General features: G+C 42.7%; 1 protein-coding gene across 1 annotated transcript in view; it reads left to right on the top strand.

Moving 5' to 3' along the window:
- Nucleotides 1-5,397: 5,397 nt before the first annotated feature.
- Nucleotides 5,398-22,046, top strand: part of plch2a (phospholipase C, eta 2a) — a 155,457-nt gene continuing 138,808 nt past the window's right edge. The window contains exons 1-2 of the mRNA XM_041945891.1: nucleotides 5,398-5,509; nucleotides 9,159-9,915. Coding sequence (XP_041801825.1) covers nucleotides 9,762-9,915 — 154 coding nt within the window. The 5' untranslated portion in view covers nucleotides 5,398-5,509; nucleotides 9,159-9,761. The remainder of the gene's footprint in view (nucleotides 5,510-9,158; nucleotides 9,916-22,046) is intronic.

Below are 22,046 nucleotides of genomic sequence, written 5' to 3'. Positions count from 1 at the left end.
GACCTTAGTGACTGAACACAATCCAACCTCCAGGGAAAGCGTGTTGGTGCTGCTGTTGCTGCTGCGTGTGGGTGTACATGCATTTATTCATATGACAGAATGAAATGTTAGAAAAGCTTCTTTCAGGCATAAGGCATAAAACTAATAATATTATATTTCAGCCACAAATATGGATTAAGATTGAACATCACAGGAAACAAATGGAAGTGGCTCTTCCAAGGATAAACCATTTCCATTTGCTGAGAATGTTGCTATTTTTCCATATTAGAGGAAAAGCCATTCATCATTCACCCTAAATCAAAAGGGCTCGTCCCCTAAAGAGCATGAATGTGCTCAGTAAACTAGAGCACTAGAGGAAAGCTCATAGAGTGTCTAAAATGGAGAAGCCATGGGCAGCACGAATGAACAAAATTTTACAGCAATTTACTCGTTAAACTGGAAAAGATATTGTGCACAAATGGAAATTTAGGCCAGTTGAGGGTGATAGAGGCATGGTCTGAGATCACCAAAAACTTCAGGTCATCTCTGATCCACCGCAAATTCCATGTTAATCCCGACATTAGTTTTTAACTTGTTGTATGGAAAGGTGAGAACTTACAGGTCAACAGCTCACGTAGAATGGGTGAATACACCCTGGTCTCATTCCCAGAGCATCAAATGCTGACGCTTTGTCGCGCCCCTCAACATTAGATACCCAGAGCAACTGCTCCTCTTCCTGCCAGAGAGCCTTTCTACCACATGGTGAGTGTTGTGAAATGGTCACAGTGCGGCTAGGTTTAGGCCCCAAAACTACTTGGTAAGTTTCAGGTATCAAAACTAGTTGGTTAGATTTAGGGGAAAGTCGTTCACCTTTGCTTTCACTTTTGCATTTTCCATTTCTCATGAGACACAAACCCCCACACATTACACTGCGCTTTGTGACATGACCACAATGACCAGTACATTACAGTATTTAGTCACAGTTAGTATTATTGGATATTTCTATGAAGAAGAACCAGCTGTTATTTAGCTGACCCCAGTGATGAGCCATCTTTTTTGCATTTGATTTGAATTATAAAAACATCCTCCTTTCTGCAGTATGTATGATATTGTCATGCACATTATCTTGGATGCACACTTTCATGAAACGAACAAATGATGTACACTGAATGGGTCCTCTCGTGTGTGCCTGTGTGAAGAAACAACCACTGTGTCAGTTTGCCTTTGACTGTTGGCCTGTAACAAGTAGCTACTGGCAGAGATGCTGCATCTGCACATGCTAAATCCCAGAAACAAATCTATCAATTTAATGCACACACACACACACACACACACGCACACACACACACACACACACACACACACACACACACACATCACACTAGCTCTGATAGCATACATCAGCTCTTAAATACCACTGAAAATCCATTGTGTGTGTGTGTGTGTGTACGTGTCTCCCTCTGTGTGTCCTCCCTCATTCACAGGAAGCTCAGGAAAGCAGCCAGTTCTACGAAAGAGTGTGTAAGAAGCTAGTCACAACAACTCCCGGCAGTCCAAACCGCAAGCTGAAACACACTCTGCACGGAGCCGAAGCAGGCTGACTCACCCTCTGACAACACTCTGAATGCATTATTCAAGCTGTCATTGTGGCCGTGTAGATTTTATTCCCAGGAGACTCGTTCTCTGACAGTTCAGTGACAGCCAGTGCGATCTGACTGATCCGCGGGCTGTACACTACACACGGCTGTATTTCATTCACAGGGCTGATTGTGAAAGCTTTCGCTCTCAGTCGGTTTAGTCGGGCTTGGTGTTGTGAAATGGACGTTAAGTGCATGACCGTGCTGGAGCTTGTCTTTAACTTGCCGTAGAAAAAGGGTGTTGACCAACAGTTTAATGTTACTGCCTTCAGGAACTCTTTTGTTCCATTTCATAGTCATTACTCTTCAGAACAGCCTCGCTCAACATGTCGCGCCACACGTGAGACTTCACTGTAAAGGATGATGGAAAGTTTTGATGAGAGTTATGTTTTTCCCCACATCTAAGTTCAACAGGGGTGACTGGATCGATACCTGAAATATCAATATTACCTCCACTAAACACTAGCATCAGCTGGATCAATGCATTTTAGCCACTTGTACCAAAGAGCAGAGAAACTCTCTGTGCAAACAACATTTCATTTGTCTTCCTCTGGTAAGAAACGACACCATTGTGGGCACTTGAACACGCAGAGCATGTTTGTGTTTCAGCTCATGGTTTTATGGCCCACAACTTTGTTGAACTTGAGCTGAACTTGTTTCGTTCAGTCGCACAGTTCCCATTATGGCAGTTTCGAGATGCAGCATATAGCTGTTTTCAGAAAACGCTCCAGTAAAGCCACTGTGCACTCCCTGCTCAGGATTAAACCTCAGACAGACACAGCTGGTGAGCACAGTGGAGCACTTAGCAGCTAAAGAGACACATGTTTCCCTCAGTAGCTGGTGGAGACCAAATCACAGCTAAAAGGAGAATGAATATTGGACTTTCATCAGGTGGACAAGCACAAGACTCCAGATGAATGCTAATGTTGCTCTGCTTGATATGTAAAGAGGCAGCTGGTTATTCAGAAGTAAGTCAAGTCAGTTTTATTTAGACAACCCAATATAATATATATAATAGACTCTTAATTCGAATAAGGAAGAAGGAGCAACACACAAGTAGCTTATCAATAATGCACACATCACATCACATCATAATACCTGACACATCCACTACATGATGGTACAGTTTGAAAAGAACAAATATTGATGATTCTGTCCCTGAAGGTCTCACAAGTCAACATGGTACAGAAGTGTCCAGCCGAGTCCCTGCAGGCCTCATATGTCTAATATCCGAGTGGATCCATGAGGAACTGCTACGTGGTTTTTGGTTTTTGATGCAGATGGAGAGTGAACTGTGAGGTTCAGGAGAAAAGACCATTTTGACTGTGGCCGCTTGTTAATTCGTGAAGCTTCATGCTGCTCCCAGTGTGTCCGTTCTGTCTTTGTTGGGCTTGTTTGAGCAGCTGTACATTCATTTATGCAGTTTGGGTTTGAGTAGGTCTTCCACAGGTCCCGTTTAGGAGCTGCGCAGACCACTACCTGGCATTACTTGGTAATTTTGAGGTCCTGCCCATCGTTAATTCAATGAGTGGGATTCCTGCAATCACTCCGTGAGGAGCAAACTGAGGTCTGATGTGTCTTGTATGGAGAATATATAAAAAAAGAAAAAAAGCAAAGCTGTGCACAGTCTGAGTTCTGCACAGGTGCTGGACAGAGCACACAGAACAATAAAAATAGATTAGAAGTAATAATGCGATTTTTGTTGGCATCCCTTTGGTGTTGCAGACATCCTTGTCATATAGAGACCATCTCATTTTGGAATGAAACAATATATGCAACATGTTTCTGTTTGCTATCTAACAATGTTTGAGTTTCATGCTCCCAAACAGTGCTGATATCCATAACAACCCTGTATTAACATGCAGCAGCAAAATGCCCATTCAAGATTCCTGATTTGATCAAATTTGATGAGTCTATTGGTGTGATGCCCTCATTACAAGCCTGTGATAATGCTGAACGGTCAATAAACAACAAACTCCGCTCCAACAGCAGTGTGGCTCATGCAGGAAAAGTCCCCACAGGTGCATGTTAGGACAAGTCAGAGATTAGTGGACAGACTAGATGCTTATCTCCCATTTCCACTCAAAGGCTTTTTTAGATACAATCTCGTGCCTGTTATCTTTTTATGTGTTTTCATAGCTTAAGCATCGCCTGCATTCGGAAAATGAGTCTCACCCAACAACATATTCATTCATTTATTCACTCGCTCTGTTTGATTACCTGATCTTCACCTCTACACATGCTGCTGAGCTGGGCAGGGTGCTCTCCCTCTGAAGTATGGTACTCTGTGTCTAGTTTTCTTAAAGACACCATGTAGTAGTGTTTGAAAGGGGAAATAACACAGTCTTCCTCTTAAAATAAAAAGCTGAATTCAGAAGCAGTCAAACACAAATTTGCTCTAGACATACACTCAGTGGTTTCATCCTACAGCCTTGCAGCCTTGCAGCCTTGCAGTCTGGTGTGATCAGTAGCTTTGGGGGCTAATGTCGGCTTTAGATATTGCTTTGTGACTGACATCTGGCTTAACGTTGCCATATTATTGCCTAATAAAGTTGATAAGGTGAACACATTAGCAAACAGTTGCCTATTCACACATTTAGAGTTAGGTTTGTATCCACCTTGTTTCTCCTTTTAGCCCTGTTTTTGGTCTCCACAAACTCCTGAGGGAAATATCTGGCTTTTCAGCTACTAAATGCTCTGCTGTGTTCACCAGCCTGTTGCTAACTTTGTCTGCTGTTTGGTGCTGAGCGGGTGGTGTACAGTGGGTTTACCAGAGCAGCTGCCTGTTGTGTCAGTAAAGCTGGAGGTGGTAAAACCAAAACAAAGGACTGAAAGACGCTGAAATGTTCTGTAGAGTGATGATTTGCATGTAGACATTTGATCCATTGTTGACGCTGTTACAGTTCCACGGCACAGTATTAGTGTAATAAATTGTTGTTAGGTCTAGGGGATTTAATTACCACTAAGCCTTTTGGCTCCACCAAAATCCCCTCAGTTGCCTCTCAACAATAAAACATTGTGAGCCTTAGCTCCGACCCTGGTGAGTCTGACTAGACTTCTGCAGTTGGTACTCTTTTAGCTCAGTTAGATGAACAAACAACAAACTGTCCATCATGGTCTCATTGAAAGAATGAATGAACCTGCGACTGCCACGATATTGATGATGTACCTAATATTGACTTTATCTTCAGCTTAGCATTAATAAGACAGTCACTTAGCTTGTTCGTCCCACATGAAAGCTGATATGTATTTCCAAGATTAATTCTTGTGTTTGGTCACTGAGATAATGCTTCTCCTGCCAAAGGTCTACTTTGAGCTGGTCTCAATGCTGAATACTGAATATAGCTCAATGTCATTCTGTTATAGTGTGTGATATCTACTAAATGAACATCCCGTTTCCCCTGAAGCACAGAACAAATGCAGGTCTGTGTCATCTTTGGGTTTTTCTACAACATCCTCCTCCTCCACAGGGCGGTGCGTCGCTGAAGTGAACTAAGTTCACCTGAATGTGACAGTATATCCAAATCCTTGTGCTAGAAATGAATCAATGAATGGGGACAATACTTCGCTGGAATTACCGCTTCACATTCCTGCTAGTAATCACACACATCACCCCAAGCACTGACAAACACACACACACACACACACACACGTGTATATGAGTGCTGGATGGTAACAAGAACATGCTCAGACCTGCAGCACAGGCAATCTGACCGCCAACCTTTTAAAAACAGTTCTCAACACGTCCTCCAGCTGGCCCACCATGTCTCGCTAGCCCTGACTGACTCCCACACCACACACACATTGCTCAGTCCTTAGCAGGGTGGCGGATCACACACACAACATTAACGCTTCCAACTTGAAAAGCTGATCTAAAGGAGCCTTTCAGCGAGGTAACTGCGCTCTTGTTTATCTAATCTCTCTGTGGGTGGGTCGCCGGGAGTGATGTGTGGCGGAAGGTGGAAAGGTTAACAAAAAGAAACAAAAGACGTTCAGGTAGGAGAGGTGAAGTCAGTCAGAGGTGTGGTGGAACATGTCGGCAGCTGTCATGCCACATTGTTCACAGGCTGAAGTTTTGTCTCAAACTAGAGCAGATGAATGTCTTGAAATCCCTCACAAGCTTTGTATGTTTTCTTTCTTGACATTTTCTTCGTCATGTTCATGTTTTTATGCTTGTCTCCGAGTTTTAGCTTCTCTTTCTGTCTTTTCTCCGGTTTTGTGTCAGTGTACTGCTGCCTACAGTTTCATTTTTACACAGCTAGTATCTGAATCATTTAATATGTGTGGCTTGTGCTGTGATATCCAAATGTAGCAGCATCAGAAATGGAATCTGAGGTCAGGAAAAGTTTTAGAGAGCCCAAAGGGGGCTGGAGTGACCCTGTGTGACCCCTGACGGTCTTCAGTCATCAGTTAGAGACACAACAAGCCAGGATGCTGTTTGTAAGCTAATATATGGGTCCGTTGTTGGATTTTGTCAGTTGTGGAGTGCTGTGTGGTCGCCTGATTTGTCCAGGTGTATTTAGTCAGCCAGGTGGCATCAGCTGGGTCTGAAGAAAAAACGTTGGAAAGTGTAAAAATCTGTGGGTGTGAAAGAAGTGAGTTAACTTAATCTCTGCTTCAGGCTAGCTCTGCTGCATCGATTCTGCTTCTTTCTTTTTTTTTTGAGATTTCGCCTGTTAAGTAAAGTTTTTCCTCGCTGCTGTCACCAAGTGCTTGCTCATATGAATTGTTGACTATGGTCCTGACCTGCTCTGTATGGAGAGAGTCCAGAGAAAACTTCTGCTGTGGTTTGTATACAAATAAGATTGAATTGAATAATTTAAATGATCATGGTCAATATCTTAGCAAGCAGTTGTCTTTTCCCATCCAGCAGACACAGAACAACATCATCATTCATTCGGAGTTGTGTTTGTGTCCACTTGATGGAAGGAAGTCCTCTCCTTTTTCTTCTGGATTGGTCTCCATCAACTCTTAAGCTGCTGAATGCTCCACTACGTGCTCGGCTGGTGGATTTATCAGAGCTTTTTATGTGCTTTAGATTGTGGTCAAATATGTGCTTGTGTGTGAGTTCACCTCAACACAGGTGTCATGAATTAAAGTACTTATTGGTTTGGTTCCATAGGTCTTTTCCACTGCAGACATTTCTGATTTGTCATAGCAGGAAACGCACAGGTGTAACTAATAACATTAATGATGGCTCTGATCTATTTGTGTAAGTTGTGACAGTTTGACAGTGAGCCAGCATGCACAATAAAGGAGCCTGAAACTGAAGCAGATCAATCTAATTTAGACATTAGAATTTAATTACCCTAATGTCACGTGTCAAAATGTCTTTTGTGAAAACAGCCGATCGTGTTTCAAGACAGCCTGAGGAACTTTATTTTTATTGATATTTCAATGGGGAGTATCTATCTGTGGACAGAATGTGTCGCCTTATGTCAGGGTGCAGGGTGGACAGTAAGGCCAGACACTGTTTGTGGATAAAGTTACTATTTCTACACTAAACTCCATGTGATAGTAGTGACAGTCAAAATGCATGTTGCTGATTTTTGTAGCAGCAATTTTAAAGCAAAAAATAAATAAATAATTGATCATTATTATAACCCAATATAAAATATAAATAATGCACCACACATCTGAATTCAACACTGATTTGTCTGTATGTGTGTCAATCACTGTGTTGTTGTCAAGGCTGTTGCTTCCCTGTGATTCATATGACGCTTGCGGCTCTTTCTGACAGAACCCGTCAGTATGCATCTTTTCTAAAGAGCTCCGGGGGGCTGAGGCTCGGACGAAATAATTGTGCGCCATCCGAATGAAAATGCCTATGCTGCATGCATAAGCTCATATATGTACACGTGCATGAACATGCAGTACAATTAAGGGTCCCAATTGCTCAATTATGAGTCCTACTATGGCGAAGGTATGACTCTGCTCTGTCTCTGTTTGACTAGTGCTTGTTGCCTTCTTTGGTTGGGCCGGTTTGGTTTAGGCATGAGTGGTGATGATGATGAGTGATGATCGGTTAGGGTTGGGGGAGGAACATCAGGGTGAGCAAATCAGAGGCAGAGCAGTGTTCTGTCCCCGTTACCTGCAGTGGTAACAGCAGCTAATTGTCAGGAAGGTTAGGATTTAAGGGGGAACTAAGGGAGCTATGGGTAGAACCCAGACGCAGACACAAGGACGTAGATACAATTTAACAAATTTATTTAACACAAGGAAAACCAAAACTCAGGAAACTATGAATAAACACACTAGGGTAAAAGGGATTACACATAAAACGAGGGTAACACTGGGAAACCCAGGGCGAACACTAACACGCAACACAGGGAATGACAACACATGAACACAAGACACCACGGAGCTAGGGACAAGACTACGAATAACTATCAATAAAATAAAGAACAGAAAACGCTCCCGAAGGAGGAAAACACAAAGGCTATGAAAACGGAACTGACCAACTGAAAGAACTAGAAAAGAAAAACTAACAACTCAAAATACACTCCTAAAAACGGAGGAACAAGAATCTAAATAACAAAAGTAATCAAACAGAAAATCACTCTTTAACGAGGAGAACAAATCGGCTAAGCTACAAAACTATGAAAAGAAAACAGAAACTAAGTTATTAACGTTACGAACAAATAACACGCATGACAGGACAATGGCATGGTAACTCAAAAACAGCTAGGGAATAGCAGACAACACTAATGACGGTGGAACACTACATAAAACAAGACATGAACAAAGACAAGAAACAACTTACTGGAATACTGGCAAACAAAAGACAAAGACGAGCCAGGGAGGCAATCACATAAAACACAGTGCTGACATAAACAAAGAAAACGCAACAAAGAACACTCACATATAGGGATAGGGCTAGGGCTAGGGCTAGGGCTATGGCTATGGTGAGGAACGCACACAGCAAAGTAGCACAGACAACGACCCGACAAAGACAGGGGAAGACACAGACTTAAATACACAAGGAGGAAACACTAATGACACACAGGTGGAAACAATCAGACAATCACACGGGAGGAAAACACAGGAAGTAAAGTAAACCAAAGACACATAACATGAACCTTCAAAATAAAACAGGATGTAACAAAAACCAGGCAAAGACAACACACAATAGGAGACTTAACAAAAAAACGGCGTGCAGAGCACGGGTCATGACACTAATAGGGTCACTACCTGCATGGCTAACTGGGCTACATGGCTAACAGCAGCTGGTAGCGACAGCCAAAGAAAGCTATAGCAAAGAGAAAAGTGATCAGCAGTTAGCTGTTACTCCGGTGATATGCTGCCCCCTATGTGTTTGAAGGATGAAGCAGGATGTAGCTCGTGGTGCACAGGTGGAGGAAAACAACAAGGGTTAGAGTTTAGGGTTAAGGCATACAAGTTAGTCCAAATCTCTTCTGTTTTGTTCTGATGTCACCCACAATGCTTTCTTTAACACACACTGAAGTAAAGGAAAGGTTTTGCTCATGTGTCCCATATATCTCCCCTCTATCTGTGCATTTCTGTCTGTTTCCTCTGCTTTAGGTGCAGCTTGGCCTGGTTATGGTTTGGACCGGGAGGAACCAGGAGTTTTTTTGAGCGATGGCCTCCGACCGATGTCCTTCATCATAATCTGCTCTTCACCGAGGAAAGACAAGATTTTCCTTGGCCCCTGCAGCTTCTCAACGCTAATGAAATGTGTCATTTGAGGATATGCTCATGCAGCTTTTCTGGACAGTGCCTGGGAGTTTCATCAAAGACTTCCTTCTGTGACTGGAGTCACTTCTGAATATTGGATTGTATTTTTAAGTCTGTTGCTTTGCCAATATTTAACTTGGGATTGGTCTGACAGCTTGAAAGCTTTAGATAGCACTTATTCTTTGCAATCTAGCCTTTCACTTCAGTTTGAGGAACCTCTCTCGCTGCTCCTTTTGCCCAAGTTTACTTCTACCAGTGGAGTTTATGGAATATGATTTTAATGATGGGATACAATGTTTTTTGAACTCCATTTTTGGTTCCTTTTAATTACTGGAGTGCACAGCTTGTAAAGGCACGAACGGACAGACCCTTTGGGGTGTGAGGTCAGCAACTACAACTTGAAAATCTGACAACAGCGTGCGATCACTTATCCACCACCCATCAGCAGTCATGGATTCTGTGGCAGCTAGAATGGCCATGGTGACTGACTCCCCAAACCCATCGCTGAGGTCAAGGACTACTGTGACAACAGATGGCGACTCTTTTGTGAGCACCGCAAGCCTTCCCTGTAGCCACTTCCTGTCCGCTAACATCATCGGTGTCGGTAAGTGATTGCCTTTGTGACCTGTGAGAAGCCTACGCTTGGTGATAAATGCTCGTTTCATTAAGGGAGACTGACAATGTGCTGGGAGTCTGCCTGTCAGTGTGAATGCGTCAGGTCTCATGTTGAGCTGTTGTGTCCGGTCTCAAAATATAGTCAGTTTGAAGGATGGCTCTGTTATAAGTGTCCTGACATTACTGCTGCATGCCTTCAGCTTCAACTTTTAGTGGAACTGCTCAACATAACTGGCTATGTCAAATGAATGGTGCAGAATTCATATATATATATATAGTATATGTCCATTCCACAACCTGAATACTGCATAACTCATGAAGGGATTGCTAAGGTCAAAAGGCTAATAGCAGAGTCTGAATGGATTTTTTTGCTGTGAAGACCCAGAGAGCTGCTGGAGTGGCTTGGCTTTATCTGTCTGCATGGCTGAAAAGGACACATATGTCATTCAGCAGCAGAGACTTTTGTGCAGAGTCTTGCTGCATGAAAATAACATAAATATGTATAATTATATGTATTTTTGTGATAAAGACACACAAGACAAGGTCAGTCACATACAACACATACTCTGACACATATAGGGAGACAACTAAGCAGTAGCCGGTGCTAAATAGAAAAACAAATGCAGATGTAAAGCACACACTGAGGGATAATGCGATCAGTTGGGGATATTATCAGCAGCTGATACATGGCTTATTACATGGCACATAGACATGAGAACCAAAGAGCTATGCAAAGCAATGATGTGACAAAGAATGAGATGAGAATACAGATAAGAATATTCTATAGATAAACATTTTGAGAGAGATTTACTTCCTAACTGGATGCAGTGAGGCATCTCAATATCTCAATATCTGCTTTCTACTATATTCTTTTGACCAGTCGCTCTGATACAACCTGCATTTGTACCTCCGGGTATGGGCTCCTCTGATGTGTAGGGTGAAGGACCTGGAGGAAAATGAGGGCCTTGCTGCAGGGAGAGATTTGAATACATTCAGTGTGGAGGTTTGCAGTCGTTGTGAGCACTATCATTCTGGCAGGGATGCTGTGTTTTAGTCTTCATTATTGTTGCCACAGATAGATTGAAGAGCACTGGGCTCAAACTGTTCAATAATTGGTCGTTTGTTGTTTTTTTTTCTTGCGGTGCACAATTAGCTCAAATAGGTATTGACGGGGGCTGATGCACACCAGTAAATCAAAGACTGATGGAATTCTGGAGGAATCTATAGGTCTGGGCTGAGGATTGCATGTTAGGCAACATCATTTGAATTAATTTGAGCTCACAGAGTAATTTTTGGTCTTGATGTGCAAACCCAACTTGCTGTGTCAAACATACGTTTTGATTTGATTTTTGTAAATATCTGCTTATTCTGAATTTTTTTTCAGCAACAACGCTCCAAAAACACCTGTTTGGAACATTCCACAGGTAAACAGGTTGATTGGTAACAGGTGATAGTATCATGATTGGGTATGAAAGGAGCATTCTGGAAAGGCTCAGTCGAGGTTCACCACTTTGTGAACACATGATTGTATGAAGGATGTTACTACATGGGCTCAGGAACAGTCTGTACAACTGCTGTCGGTAAACACAGTTTGTTTGCAAATGACTGCGTTCTGTTTTTATTCACATTTAAACTGAGTCACAGCTGTTTTGTCATCAGGGCTGCAGTTGCATTGAGCTCTGAAATAACCTAACTTGCACTGGAAACTATGCATTTATCAGGCCATGGGCAATTCAAGGTAAGCAAGCAGCTTGAGTTAAATGCAGCTTTGTTTTGATTTCAGATGAAGATTTTTGAAAAATAGAGTTCACATCTGACCCTCATAACCAGACAGCTCTATTATACTACAACAAAATAAAATAAATTATACCACTGCAGAAGAGGCAGACATACTATTTTCTTCCCTGACAGCATCACCTCAGTTAAAATGCAGCCTCAAGCAATGTTGAATTTCAAGTTGAATGTGTCACAGACATGCCCCAATGTTCACAGCATACAACATTTATGACCAGATACTCCCTAAAAAAGAGGCATTTTGAGAAATGTAAAAAGTGTGTGTGTGTGTGTGTTTGGGAGGACCAGCAAACTTAATAGCCTAACCACTGAGGATTGACAGGGCGGGTTCTTGCTTACTGTACATCCCCGGAGGGTTGACTGTACACTACATGAAGTATGGCACGTCCCTGCTTAGCTGGTGCCTCATTTGCACAGAGCTGCCAGGGTCGACTGCTGTGCAAAGAAAAGCAGCTCCGCAGAGGCATTCGACTCCCTGTGTGCTCAGGTTATCTCTTAGCTTTTATCACCAAGATGTGTACTTTTTCAGGCTAATGTTTTTGTATCTTTGACCTTAAGGCCATAAGACCCAAATTAGAACTCTAATGTCTGTTTTTGCACAGAATAGCATAGTATGTATCCACTATCAAAGAAACATGGCAACAATGAAACTACAACAATCTGACTACTGACTGGGGGAAAAAGGCTGCTATAGTCACTGCAGGGCTGATGAGGAAATGATGGGCGGGGAAGCTCAGGTGAGGGGAATGAGGTGATTGCAGGGCAGATGGGAGTGGCTGATCTGGAATGAAAGGAAAGTTCGAGGGCATCTAGTGGACAGGCAGATAATAACACCGAACAGTGTGTAGAGGGGAGAAGCAGATCGTAATAACTATATTCAATACAGTGCGTGCACGCATGCTGTGTAGACACAGACAGAGGACTGATGCTGCTGCTCTGCTAACCTGCTGCTTTCACTGTGCCTTCTGTGTAGACATGGTGTCAAAGTACTAGCCTAACCAAAGAAGGCTTGTGCTAATGCTGCAAGTCCAGCTAGTTATCTAGTTGTACTCCAAATACTAGTCCGCCACTGTTTCTATGTCCACCCCCTGCATGGATATAATGCAGGTGCTGTTTTCCATCTTCTGAAATCCGTTCATGTACTCAACCTCCTTCCCCTCGCTGATGCAGCCCACAGTTGCAGAGTCAACAGATAACAGTAATCAGGACTGTCCCCTGTGGCGGCCCCATGTCGTTCATCATCGTGTCAGGCAGCCCTGCAGTCTAACATACTTTGGCGCGTCTACCTGCATCGCTGTCAGGTTGCCCCGCAGCAGGTCAGGCCAGACTGTGTTGAATGTTCGGGAAGAACATGACTCTCACAACGCTACTATCTGTCCGGGTTAGCATGGTGAAGCAGGAGGATGAAGATGTCTTCCACTCCCACCTTTGTCTGGTAGGCAAACCGAAGGTGGTCCAGTGACCAGGGGCCAAGAGGTGTGACGAAGACCCTCAACCGTGATAGGGCAATGGTTGCACCATTTGTTGTTGGCGTGAATAGCAAGTTCCCCGCCTTTCTTCTTGCAACTCTCTCTATAATTCCTGTCCGCCCAAACAGTCTCACTCAGGCTGCAAGCTTATCCATCTTTTCAGCCAGCAGTCTCACCTGTAAGACGCTGTTTAACAAAAGTGCTGCTGGCTGCTGCTTGTAGGGTGCTGGACCCAGGCAAGTTTCTTGGGTCTGTCAATGATGTGGTGTGATGTGGTTTGGGGCTTCAATGAGAGGGACCTCCCATAGTTAAACACCGAATGATGTTTAAAAAGAGTCATAACTGAAGCAGGTAGCAGTATTCAGCAGTATTCAGCAGTAGCATTTTAACTGCTGTGATATTCAAATTATTAGGTTGCAAAACTGAAAAGTATTACTGGTCTCGTTCCCACAGGAAGAAATACTGTGTGATTTTTTGCATAATTTTGATGGTGCAAACAGCCATGAAAGCACTATCAAGCTCAGCTTTGAACCCTGAAGTGGGTGATACTAGGCTGTTTGCAACAGGACACGGCAAAGCCTCAGTATTCACAGTTCCATGGAATTCATAAACCAGAGAAAATCCACAGAGAGACGTGAAGCAACCAGCAAACGCTTCCAGGCAGATGGAAGGAATGAATTTGTGTGAATGAATATGAGCCAGTGGTGGATGGAGAGGCTGCAGGTGTTTGAAGTAGGCTGGAACAGTTGGTGTGTTTACCTACAGCCCAAACCCTCCAATTTAGTCACAGCTGCAGACTGATGCTGCCTTCAGATGCAATTACAAACCATCTGCTAAGTCCCAGGATGGATGGAGGGCTGTCAATCAGTGTGCCATGCATGTGTGCGTGTGTGTGCGTCTGTCTGTGTGCATTGAGAGACTTATACTAATACGAGTACTTCAGTCAGTAAATGTAAGTAATTGTGGTAATGTTGATGCCGTATATTGAGTCACAATAAGAAACAATCAATATTTATATTAAATAAAAGAAATGAACGTGTATTAAATTCACCTTGGGACACCACCCTAGAAAAAAGGGAAAACAATAGCCAATTAACTCATTCAGTCTCAGCTGTGGAGGTTGCTATTAAGTTCTTGACTCCGAATAACTACAAATCCATACAAATAAGTGAATTAATGTAACCATGCGTATGTGTGATGAATGCAGTGATGCACAATGAACTAGACAGGCAGGCACCAAGTGGTTTGGACAGTGAGAGAAAGTAGAACGCATTAGAAAGGCTCTCTGGCAGGAAGGCCTTGCGTGTCGTGCACAGACGCCGACAGACACTGTGTGCATCTGTGTGAGACGCCGAGGAGCGTGACACAGCAGCATCAGTATGTGACGACCTGGGATGAGAACGTGTTGACATACACATCCTGCTGCCCCAAATGCTCACCAAGGCACCAAATGTGGATTAACTCACCACTGAAAGTAGTCCCCGACAAATGCACTATTTCCTCCTGCGTGAGTGTCAGAAACTACTGTAACAGGCTGTTTTAAGAAATAATGAAAGTATATATTTGTGGGCCTATTTTAAAGATTTGCATCTTCAGAAGGAACCAATGGGCTTCAGGCCGACAGCCACAAACAAAAACTACATGTACATGTTATAGGTTTGAGACTTATGATTGAATTGCTAAAATTATATAGAACAATGCCAGCCTTATCCTTTAAGAAGCAGACGTGTGTCACTGGGGTGAACCACCTGCTGCTGTGGAGGACAGTGGTTTTAGATGCAGCTTGAATTTGTGAATGTCAAGCACAATTATTCTTAAGACTGCAAAACGGAGTGGACAGAGAGTTCATGCACTGAGCAGGAAAAAACAGCACTGAAAATCTGCTGCTTGCTGGGTCTGATGGTTCAGACCTTCAGAGGAGTCTTTGGAGGAGAGTTTGGGGAGCGGCAGCATTTTTTTCCTGGAGCTGTTTGGAGGAATAAGTTCAGCGTGTATTTTCTCTCAAAATACAGCTTCACCAACTGGACTGCTGCAGAGGACTGGTCGCAGAATTGCAGGGATAGTTTTCATATATATATATATATATAGGTGTGAAGTTAGGTGATGATTACATTTATAAAGTGGTCTGGGTGAAAACTTTGTCCTGATTGGCCAGAACTTGTATTGCAGTTATCATTATTTTTATTTCTGGTAGCTTCTCTTACTGCTAAGGAGTTGATATGAATGTTGATATTAATCACCACCAGTTATTACAAGGCTCTCAATTAAGCTGTACAAACAGCAGTGAGTGAGATCCTGCCTTTCATGCCCTGGGCTTTGCAGCCTGCAGACACTACTCAAGGCTGAAAAATTACCACCCACCTGGACATGTTTTTTTAAATCTGCATACACTCGTTTATTGTTAAGATTCTCTTCAAAAGATGCTAGAATTGAATACATATTTGCTGCTGTTGTAAAGATGGATGTATCAGGTCTTTGTCAGGGAAACACACTCTGGCCTTTGTTGCTCTCTGATTCAGTCTCACAGTATTCACTCAGATGTATTGTGGAGCTCTTCCTCTGAGAAAATATAGATTATTACATGATATTTCCATAACAGGCCCTATTTGATGATCATTATTCCACATTTTGAATGCTTTATTATCGGCCTCATTCAAATTATCTTCCATCATCGGGAGAGATTATTTTCATCAAGATTCAGCAGCGATGGGCAGAATATGTTGATGTGGAGTCTCTCCACTCTTCAGCACTTACAAACAGAGGGGGGCAGTGCAGCTCCCTCCATTTTAAACCCACTTTCCCAGCCAGACAATCTGCTTTATACACTATAAAGCACTATACACCATAACCACTCAGTATCATTTCCCACCAAAGACGGTTGGAGTCTCAATTAAGTCGTCATCCCGGCCATCAGCCTCCTCATAATGGGAAGGCCTTCATTCACCTCTCTGTGAGGGAGAGAGTTGAAATGTGTCCCTCTAGATTGATAAAGATGCAAAGAAGAGAACAAACAATTTTTCACAAGGTTTGCAGTGACTTTTTAGGGGGCTTGAAAATACTTAAATGAAACTAAATAACTGGTAAATGTGAATGATTGTCTCACTATATTTGATAGTCCTGTAATGGACTGCTGATCTGTCCAGGGTGTACACCACCTCTCATCAAATGTATGCTGGGATATAGACTCCTGCACAGCATAAGTGGTTTAGAGCAGTGTGTCCCAACCTGGGGCTCAAGAGTCTCAGGATAAATCTGAGGGGTCGCAGGATGATTAAAGAGGGAGGAAAAAGATAATGTGCATATATTTTACCATCAGATGTTTGGACACATGTTTTTTCTTGAAATTATGTGCTACGAAAGAAAAGTGTAAACCAAGACAAACATGTTTAATCTTTAAGATTCTTCAGAACAGCCACGGTCTGACTTGAGACAGCTGTGCACACTGGGCAGTATAACCAGCTTCATGAGGAAGTCACCTGCAGAGCTTTTCAGTTAATAGGTGTGCTTCGTCAAACTATGAGTAGTGAAATATCTTCGCCTCTTATTGAGTTTGACACCATCAGCTGTGTTGTGCGAGGTCGTGTTAGTGTACAGCAAAGAGCCCCATTCAGCTACTGTACTCAGCACTCAGCTAAGTAAAGACAAATTACTTTAATCATTACCTTAAGATGTGAACCGCTGCTGTCCTTCCACTATCATTCAACATTTTGCAGCTCTCCTTTGTTCACCACATGAAGTGAGCTGTGTTTGTGCCCTTTCACAGAGCAGATGTTTGTGCTAATGACTGCTCTCAGCACACATGTTTGTAATGGATCAGCAGTCAGCTCGCACGGCCACATCAAAAATATTCTCTTATATGTACACGCACTTAAATACACCCCTATCCCCAAAGGATGGCTCTCCTTACACTGACTCTCATTATCTATCAAAGCAATTAGAACCAATAGCATCTCTGGCTCGCTCATTGTCATTTACCAACTGCCACACGCTAAGCTAATGAATAATATAGCACACTGTAATGGCAAAATATCCTTATGTGCATAATATGGAGCTGGTGGTGGTGCGGTGTGAGCCGATACTGAGGCAATAGGGAGGGATAGTGAAGACGGTGTCGTGCAGAATGAAGGAGAGTGTGAATGTGCTCTCACTGTCACAAAACATCAAAGGCTCCAGGGAAATTTTATCAGAGGAACACGTTACTTTGTTTTTGTGTCTTATTTGTGAATGTGCATGTTCAATTCAGGAACCTGCAACACAATAATTGCTAGGATTGGGATTAAGGCCACCAAAAGCTTTATTTGAACAAATTTAAAGGGGAAGTGCACTGATTTTACCCATCGAGATCAATGCCCTCCTGTTCCTATTTAAAACCAGGAAAAGCTGCATCATGACTTTGTGCATACGAGCACTTACACTCGAGTCAACATCAGCTCTGCTCATGGTGGAAATGTCTTGTCACTGAGCAGAATACGATTTGTTGAACATGAACTATCATCATGTAACTTCACCAGTGAGGTGAATTTGTATCACATATTACTCACACACTTAGATCTTGTTGAGCTTTATTGTGTTTTCTTCTCAAATATAGCGAGATAGTTTCTTCTCAGAAGTTGTCCTCTGGAAGAGGGAAGCGACGCGAGACACTCCTCGTTCCAGTTAGATTCTTTGAGTTTATCGGCTCTTTGAGACTGCAGCTTTAAAACGCTCACAGCCGTGGAGCCATTTAGCTCAGTAAAATATTCCTTCATGTTACAGTTGGATGACGCTGATGCTCTGATATGATGGATTTAATAAAAATAAACCGAGAAGTATATCAGTCCTTGTGAATTGGCATCTGAGAATTCCTCCCTTTTGCAATAAAGGAAGCTTGAGCAGTCACTTTTGGCCATCAGTCACATATGATTAATCATGTCTCTGAGTGAAAATGCATTTCAGTCTTTTTTCCATTAAAGTAGTGTGTGCAGTGGACCACATCAGTATCACCAGTATATGTTCATATTTGCCTTGAAAATCCCCCGCTGGTGAAGCTGGTGTCACTTCACCCCTCTGCACTCTGCTGCTTTATTGGTATTCCTACCATTCCTGCCCCCCCCCCAGCCATGACTGCCATGTTATTTAAAATTTGAGACCCTTTTTATGCTAAAACCTCAACTCACTTCACCAAACTCATTCCAGTCTCAAATTAAACATGGAATATCAAACAATCACCTGGCATTAATGTCAACATCGATGGCAAATGGGAGAGGGAGTTAAGTGGATTGACTGAACGCAAACACACACACACACGCACACACACACACACAGTGGCGTTTCCATCACTTCTGGGGACATTACATAGACTTATATACATTTCCTGGAGACTAACCCTAACCATAACCAGTACATACCTAACCTTAACCTTAACCTAAACCTACCCTTAACCCACATTTCACTTTACCACTCTGGTGCGCTGCTTTTTTTTGGAAGGGTCCTGAACATCAAAGTAATTTTTTCCTTATTTTTTAATGCAAAAGTGGATTCATATTGACTACATTTAAATGCATAACTTAAAAGACAGAAATTACATTATTTAAACTTATCATTATTACTTATTTACTGCATATTTTAATCAAACTTAATATTCAGTCGATGTGAATTAAGTGTCACCTGATAGTGCAGCCTATCATTTTTAAGAAGGGAAAAGTATGCTTGAGTCGTGCACCATTAAACCTTACAATTTATACACAACCCCCCCGGGGCCTGAGTCAGCTATCAGTGCAAAACAAAGCCAGTAAAACAGCGACACTGTGACAGCTGCATCAGCGTCATGGACAGTACTACACATCAAACCAGCAAGACCACGCCAGCATGCAGCTCAGAAGCATTTTATTCTACTCTCTCACAAATCTATTACTCGATATTAACAAACATACACTGAAAAAGAGACAATGTTTTTATCCACTTCAAAGCTGGAGGACAATTCATAAAAATAACTTACACACAAATGATATGACTAATATGACTGTGGCCTAGTTACTACACTTCGGTGATGAGTGGAATCTCCTCAGTAAACTGTCTTTCCACTCAGTCTTGCATTTCTTGGACTACAAGCAAGTTGAATTAAACAAGCGTTCATACTTGAGTGACATGCTTCCTCTGTGTCAGTGGAAGTGGAAAAAGAGTTCTCGCAGCCTTTTACTGCAAGTGTTAAATCTGATGATGCATGAGCTCTACACTGTCTACAGGGGACACAGTACTCAGCTTCGTCCTGCACAGAGAACTCGAGCCAGGGTCTGGTTTGGCACCATGCACTGACAGAAGTGTGTGTTTCTTCCCTGAGAAGAGCTGAACTGGAAAACTGGAGCACATGTTTGCTATTGTTACACTGCTCACCTCTCCAAGACGAGTGCTTGGTGGAGAGCTTCCAACAGACCCACTACTGCATCCTGTTCAAGCTGCTGGTAGAAAAGAGGGGACCTGGACCAGGTAGTGGTGGAGAGGAGGTGGTGTGGTTCAAGCACATACATTTCCAATAACCACAACAATGATGATAATAAATCACATCCAAAAAATTACCGTACATGAGAATAGCAATAATAATACTGTTTTCCCCTGTGATGGGTGTGCCTGGCCCCCCATTTTTAGATTCGTAAAGGAGAATCTGTGATATTGGAGCCCTGCACTGAATACCGAGCATATGTGACGAGCCGGGGGTGACAGAGCGTTGGAACTCTTTGTGCGCTGCTCTTTGCGGATGATGAGTTGCATCAGAGCTTAACAAATCTGTGTAGTTTGCCAGCCTCGGTGTCTCAGCTTGAACCAACGCTCAAAATAAATGTCATCGTCACACACTCCAATTTTCACTCTCATATGCAATAAAGTACAGTTCATACGCAAAGTTCTCACACCCTTTCAAGATTTCCACATTTCGTTTCAGACTTATCGCAAAATTGATTCAATTGATTTTCCCCTCATTAATGTACACACAATGCTCTACAATGACAAGCAAATGTTTTTGTACATGTATTCAAGACAAAAAGACTGAAATATGCTCGTACATTAATATTCAGACCCTGTATACCCTGTTCTGGTGAAATGAAGACTGATCTATTTGGCCACAGTTCCCAAAGGCGTGTGTGGAGGAATCCGGGCACTCATAACAACATCCCTGCAGTCCAACACGGTGGTGGCAGCATCATGCTGTGGGGATGTTTTTCTGTGACAGGGACCGGGAGACTAGCCAGGATAGAAGGGAAAGATGGATGCAGAAAAATATAGAGCAGTCCTGATTGCTCAGGATCGCTGGCTGGGGCCAAGACTTAGATTTCGAGCCGAACAGACGATGGAACGTTCATTTCCATTAAGACTTGGAGGTTGTTATTGCTGCCAAAGGTGCTCTAACCAAGTCTTTCATATTTAATAAATGCTTTTAAAAACTCCACAAAGCTGTTTTTGCTTTGGCATTGTGGAGTATCTACACGCCGTAGATTGACGAGGAAAGATGAAGGGAATCCATTTTAAAGATGAGTCTGAAATATTAAACGAAATGTGGAAAACTTGAAAGTGTGCACTGTATATTCAGACATAGATTAATCATGCATGTACCTTATGAATGATGACACCTCGCTCTACACTGCATGATAGTGTCTGTATCAATATTGGTGATTCTGGCCTGATATAACTTGCTACCAGGTGAGGAAGGTTTTGGTGTTGCCCAGCCTGACTCCGCTGTCAAAAACAAAAACGTCACCTTGCACTGTAGTATGAAAAAGCCTCAGGAAGTAAGCTGCTGTTCAAACATCACCCAGTGTCTGGAAATCACTTGTTAGTTGAAAGGTGTTAATCAGAACGGATTAAAATCCAAATTAAATTAAGACTTTCACAAAGGGACATGAAACAATGAGAATTACAAGGCCAGAGGAAAGGGAGAAGCAGGGCAGTCAGGGAGGTGCAGAGGAAGATGTCTGCAGTGTTCTCTGAAGGGCTGGAGGGGATGTGCAGCATCTGTAACTGGAGCAGAGAAAAGAGGTTTGTCCTCAGCTGCACCGCCGCCTTCATGAGCCCACGGTTACAGGAGGGGACTGAAAGCCTTGGATCGGTTCCTGAGTGCGTCTGTGTATGAGCATGAACACACTACACAAGGCAATAGAGTACATTACAGTTGCTTGCAGCGTGGTATTTTTTGGAAGGGTGTGTGCTTTGGAAATGGAGAAGGAGGGAAGAGCAGGACAGAGTCGCACTGTACTACATCTCTCATTCTACCACTGCAACATTATCACATTCATGTTGAGATTCTGGCACATTAAACATCAGCAAATTAGGCCACTGGCGTCCTCCACAGCCTTTTAAATAATGAGCCTTTGGGAAATTTGTCAAAAAACAAGATGAGGGCTCAGTTGTGACAGTGCGGTTCAGAGGCAGGTGATCCCTGTGATTTTTTCCTTTTTTTAATTTTGTGGATGATGTAACAAGGTGACTGTTCTTGGCCAGCGGGTTTAAATACTTTTTTTTTAAACCCAGTCGGTGTTGTGAGCCTGAGCTGCTGTTATTTTGGAGAAACCAGTTAGAGGCACAAATCAGAGCTTTCTGTTTGCAATCGGGGACAAAATGTAGCTACTCAAATGATCTGACACTGACCAGTAATCTGATCTGATTAAAATGACGTGAAATGACATGAAAATGATGTTTCATGAGATTTCTGCAAAGTCTGATATTTACCCTCTCCTGACCATCAGCGTGTCTCTTACTGAAATGCTCCTTGGAAGTCGGAGTTGAATTTTCTGCGCTAATTCACTCTTTTTTCAAATGAGAATGTGTAAAGTGAAACCCACAGAGAATTACCAACAAATCGACAATTCCCATTAGTTGTATGCAGTAC

Source organism: Chelmon rostratus, chromosome 10, assembly GCF_017976325.1.
Source record: "Chelmon rostratus isolate fCheRos1 chromosome 10, fCheRos1.pri, whole genome shotgun sequence".
Taxonomy (NCBI): Eukaryota; Metazoa; Chordata; class Actinopteri; order Chaetodontiformes; family Chaetodontidae; genus Chelmon; species Chelmon rostratus.
Note: the sequence above shows the minus strand (reverse complement) of the source record. Positions and strands in the feature narration are given on the sequence as shown.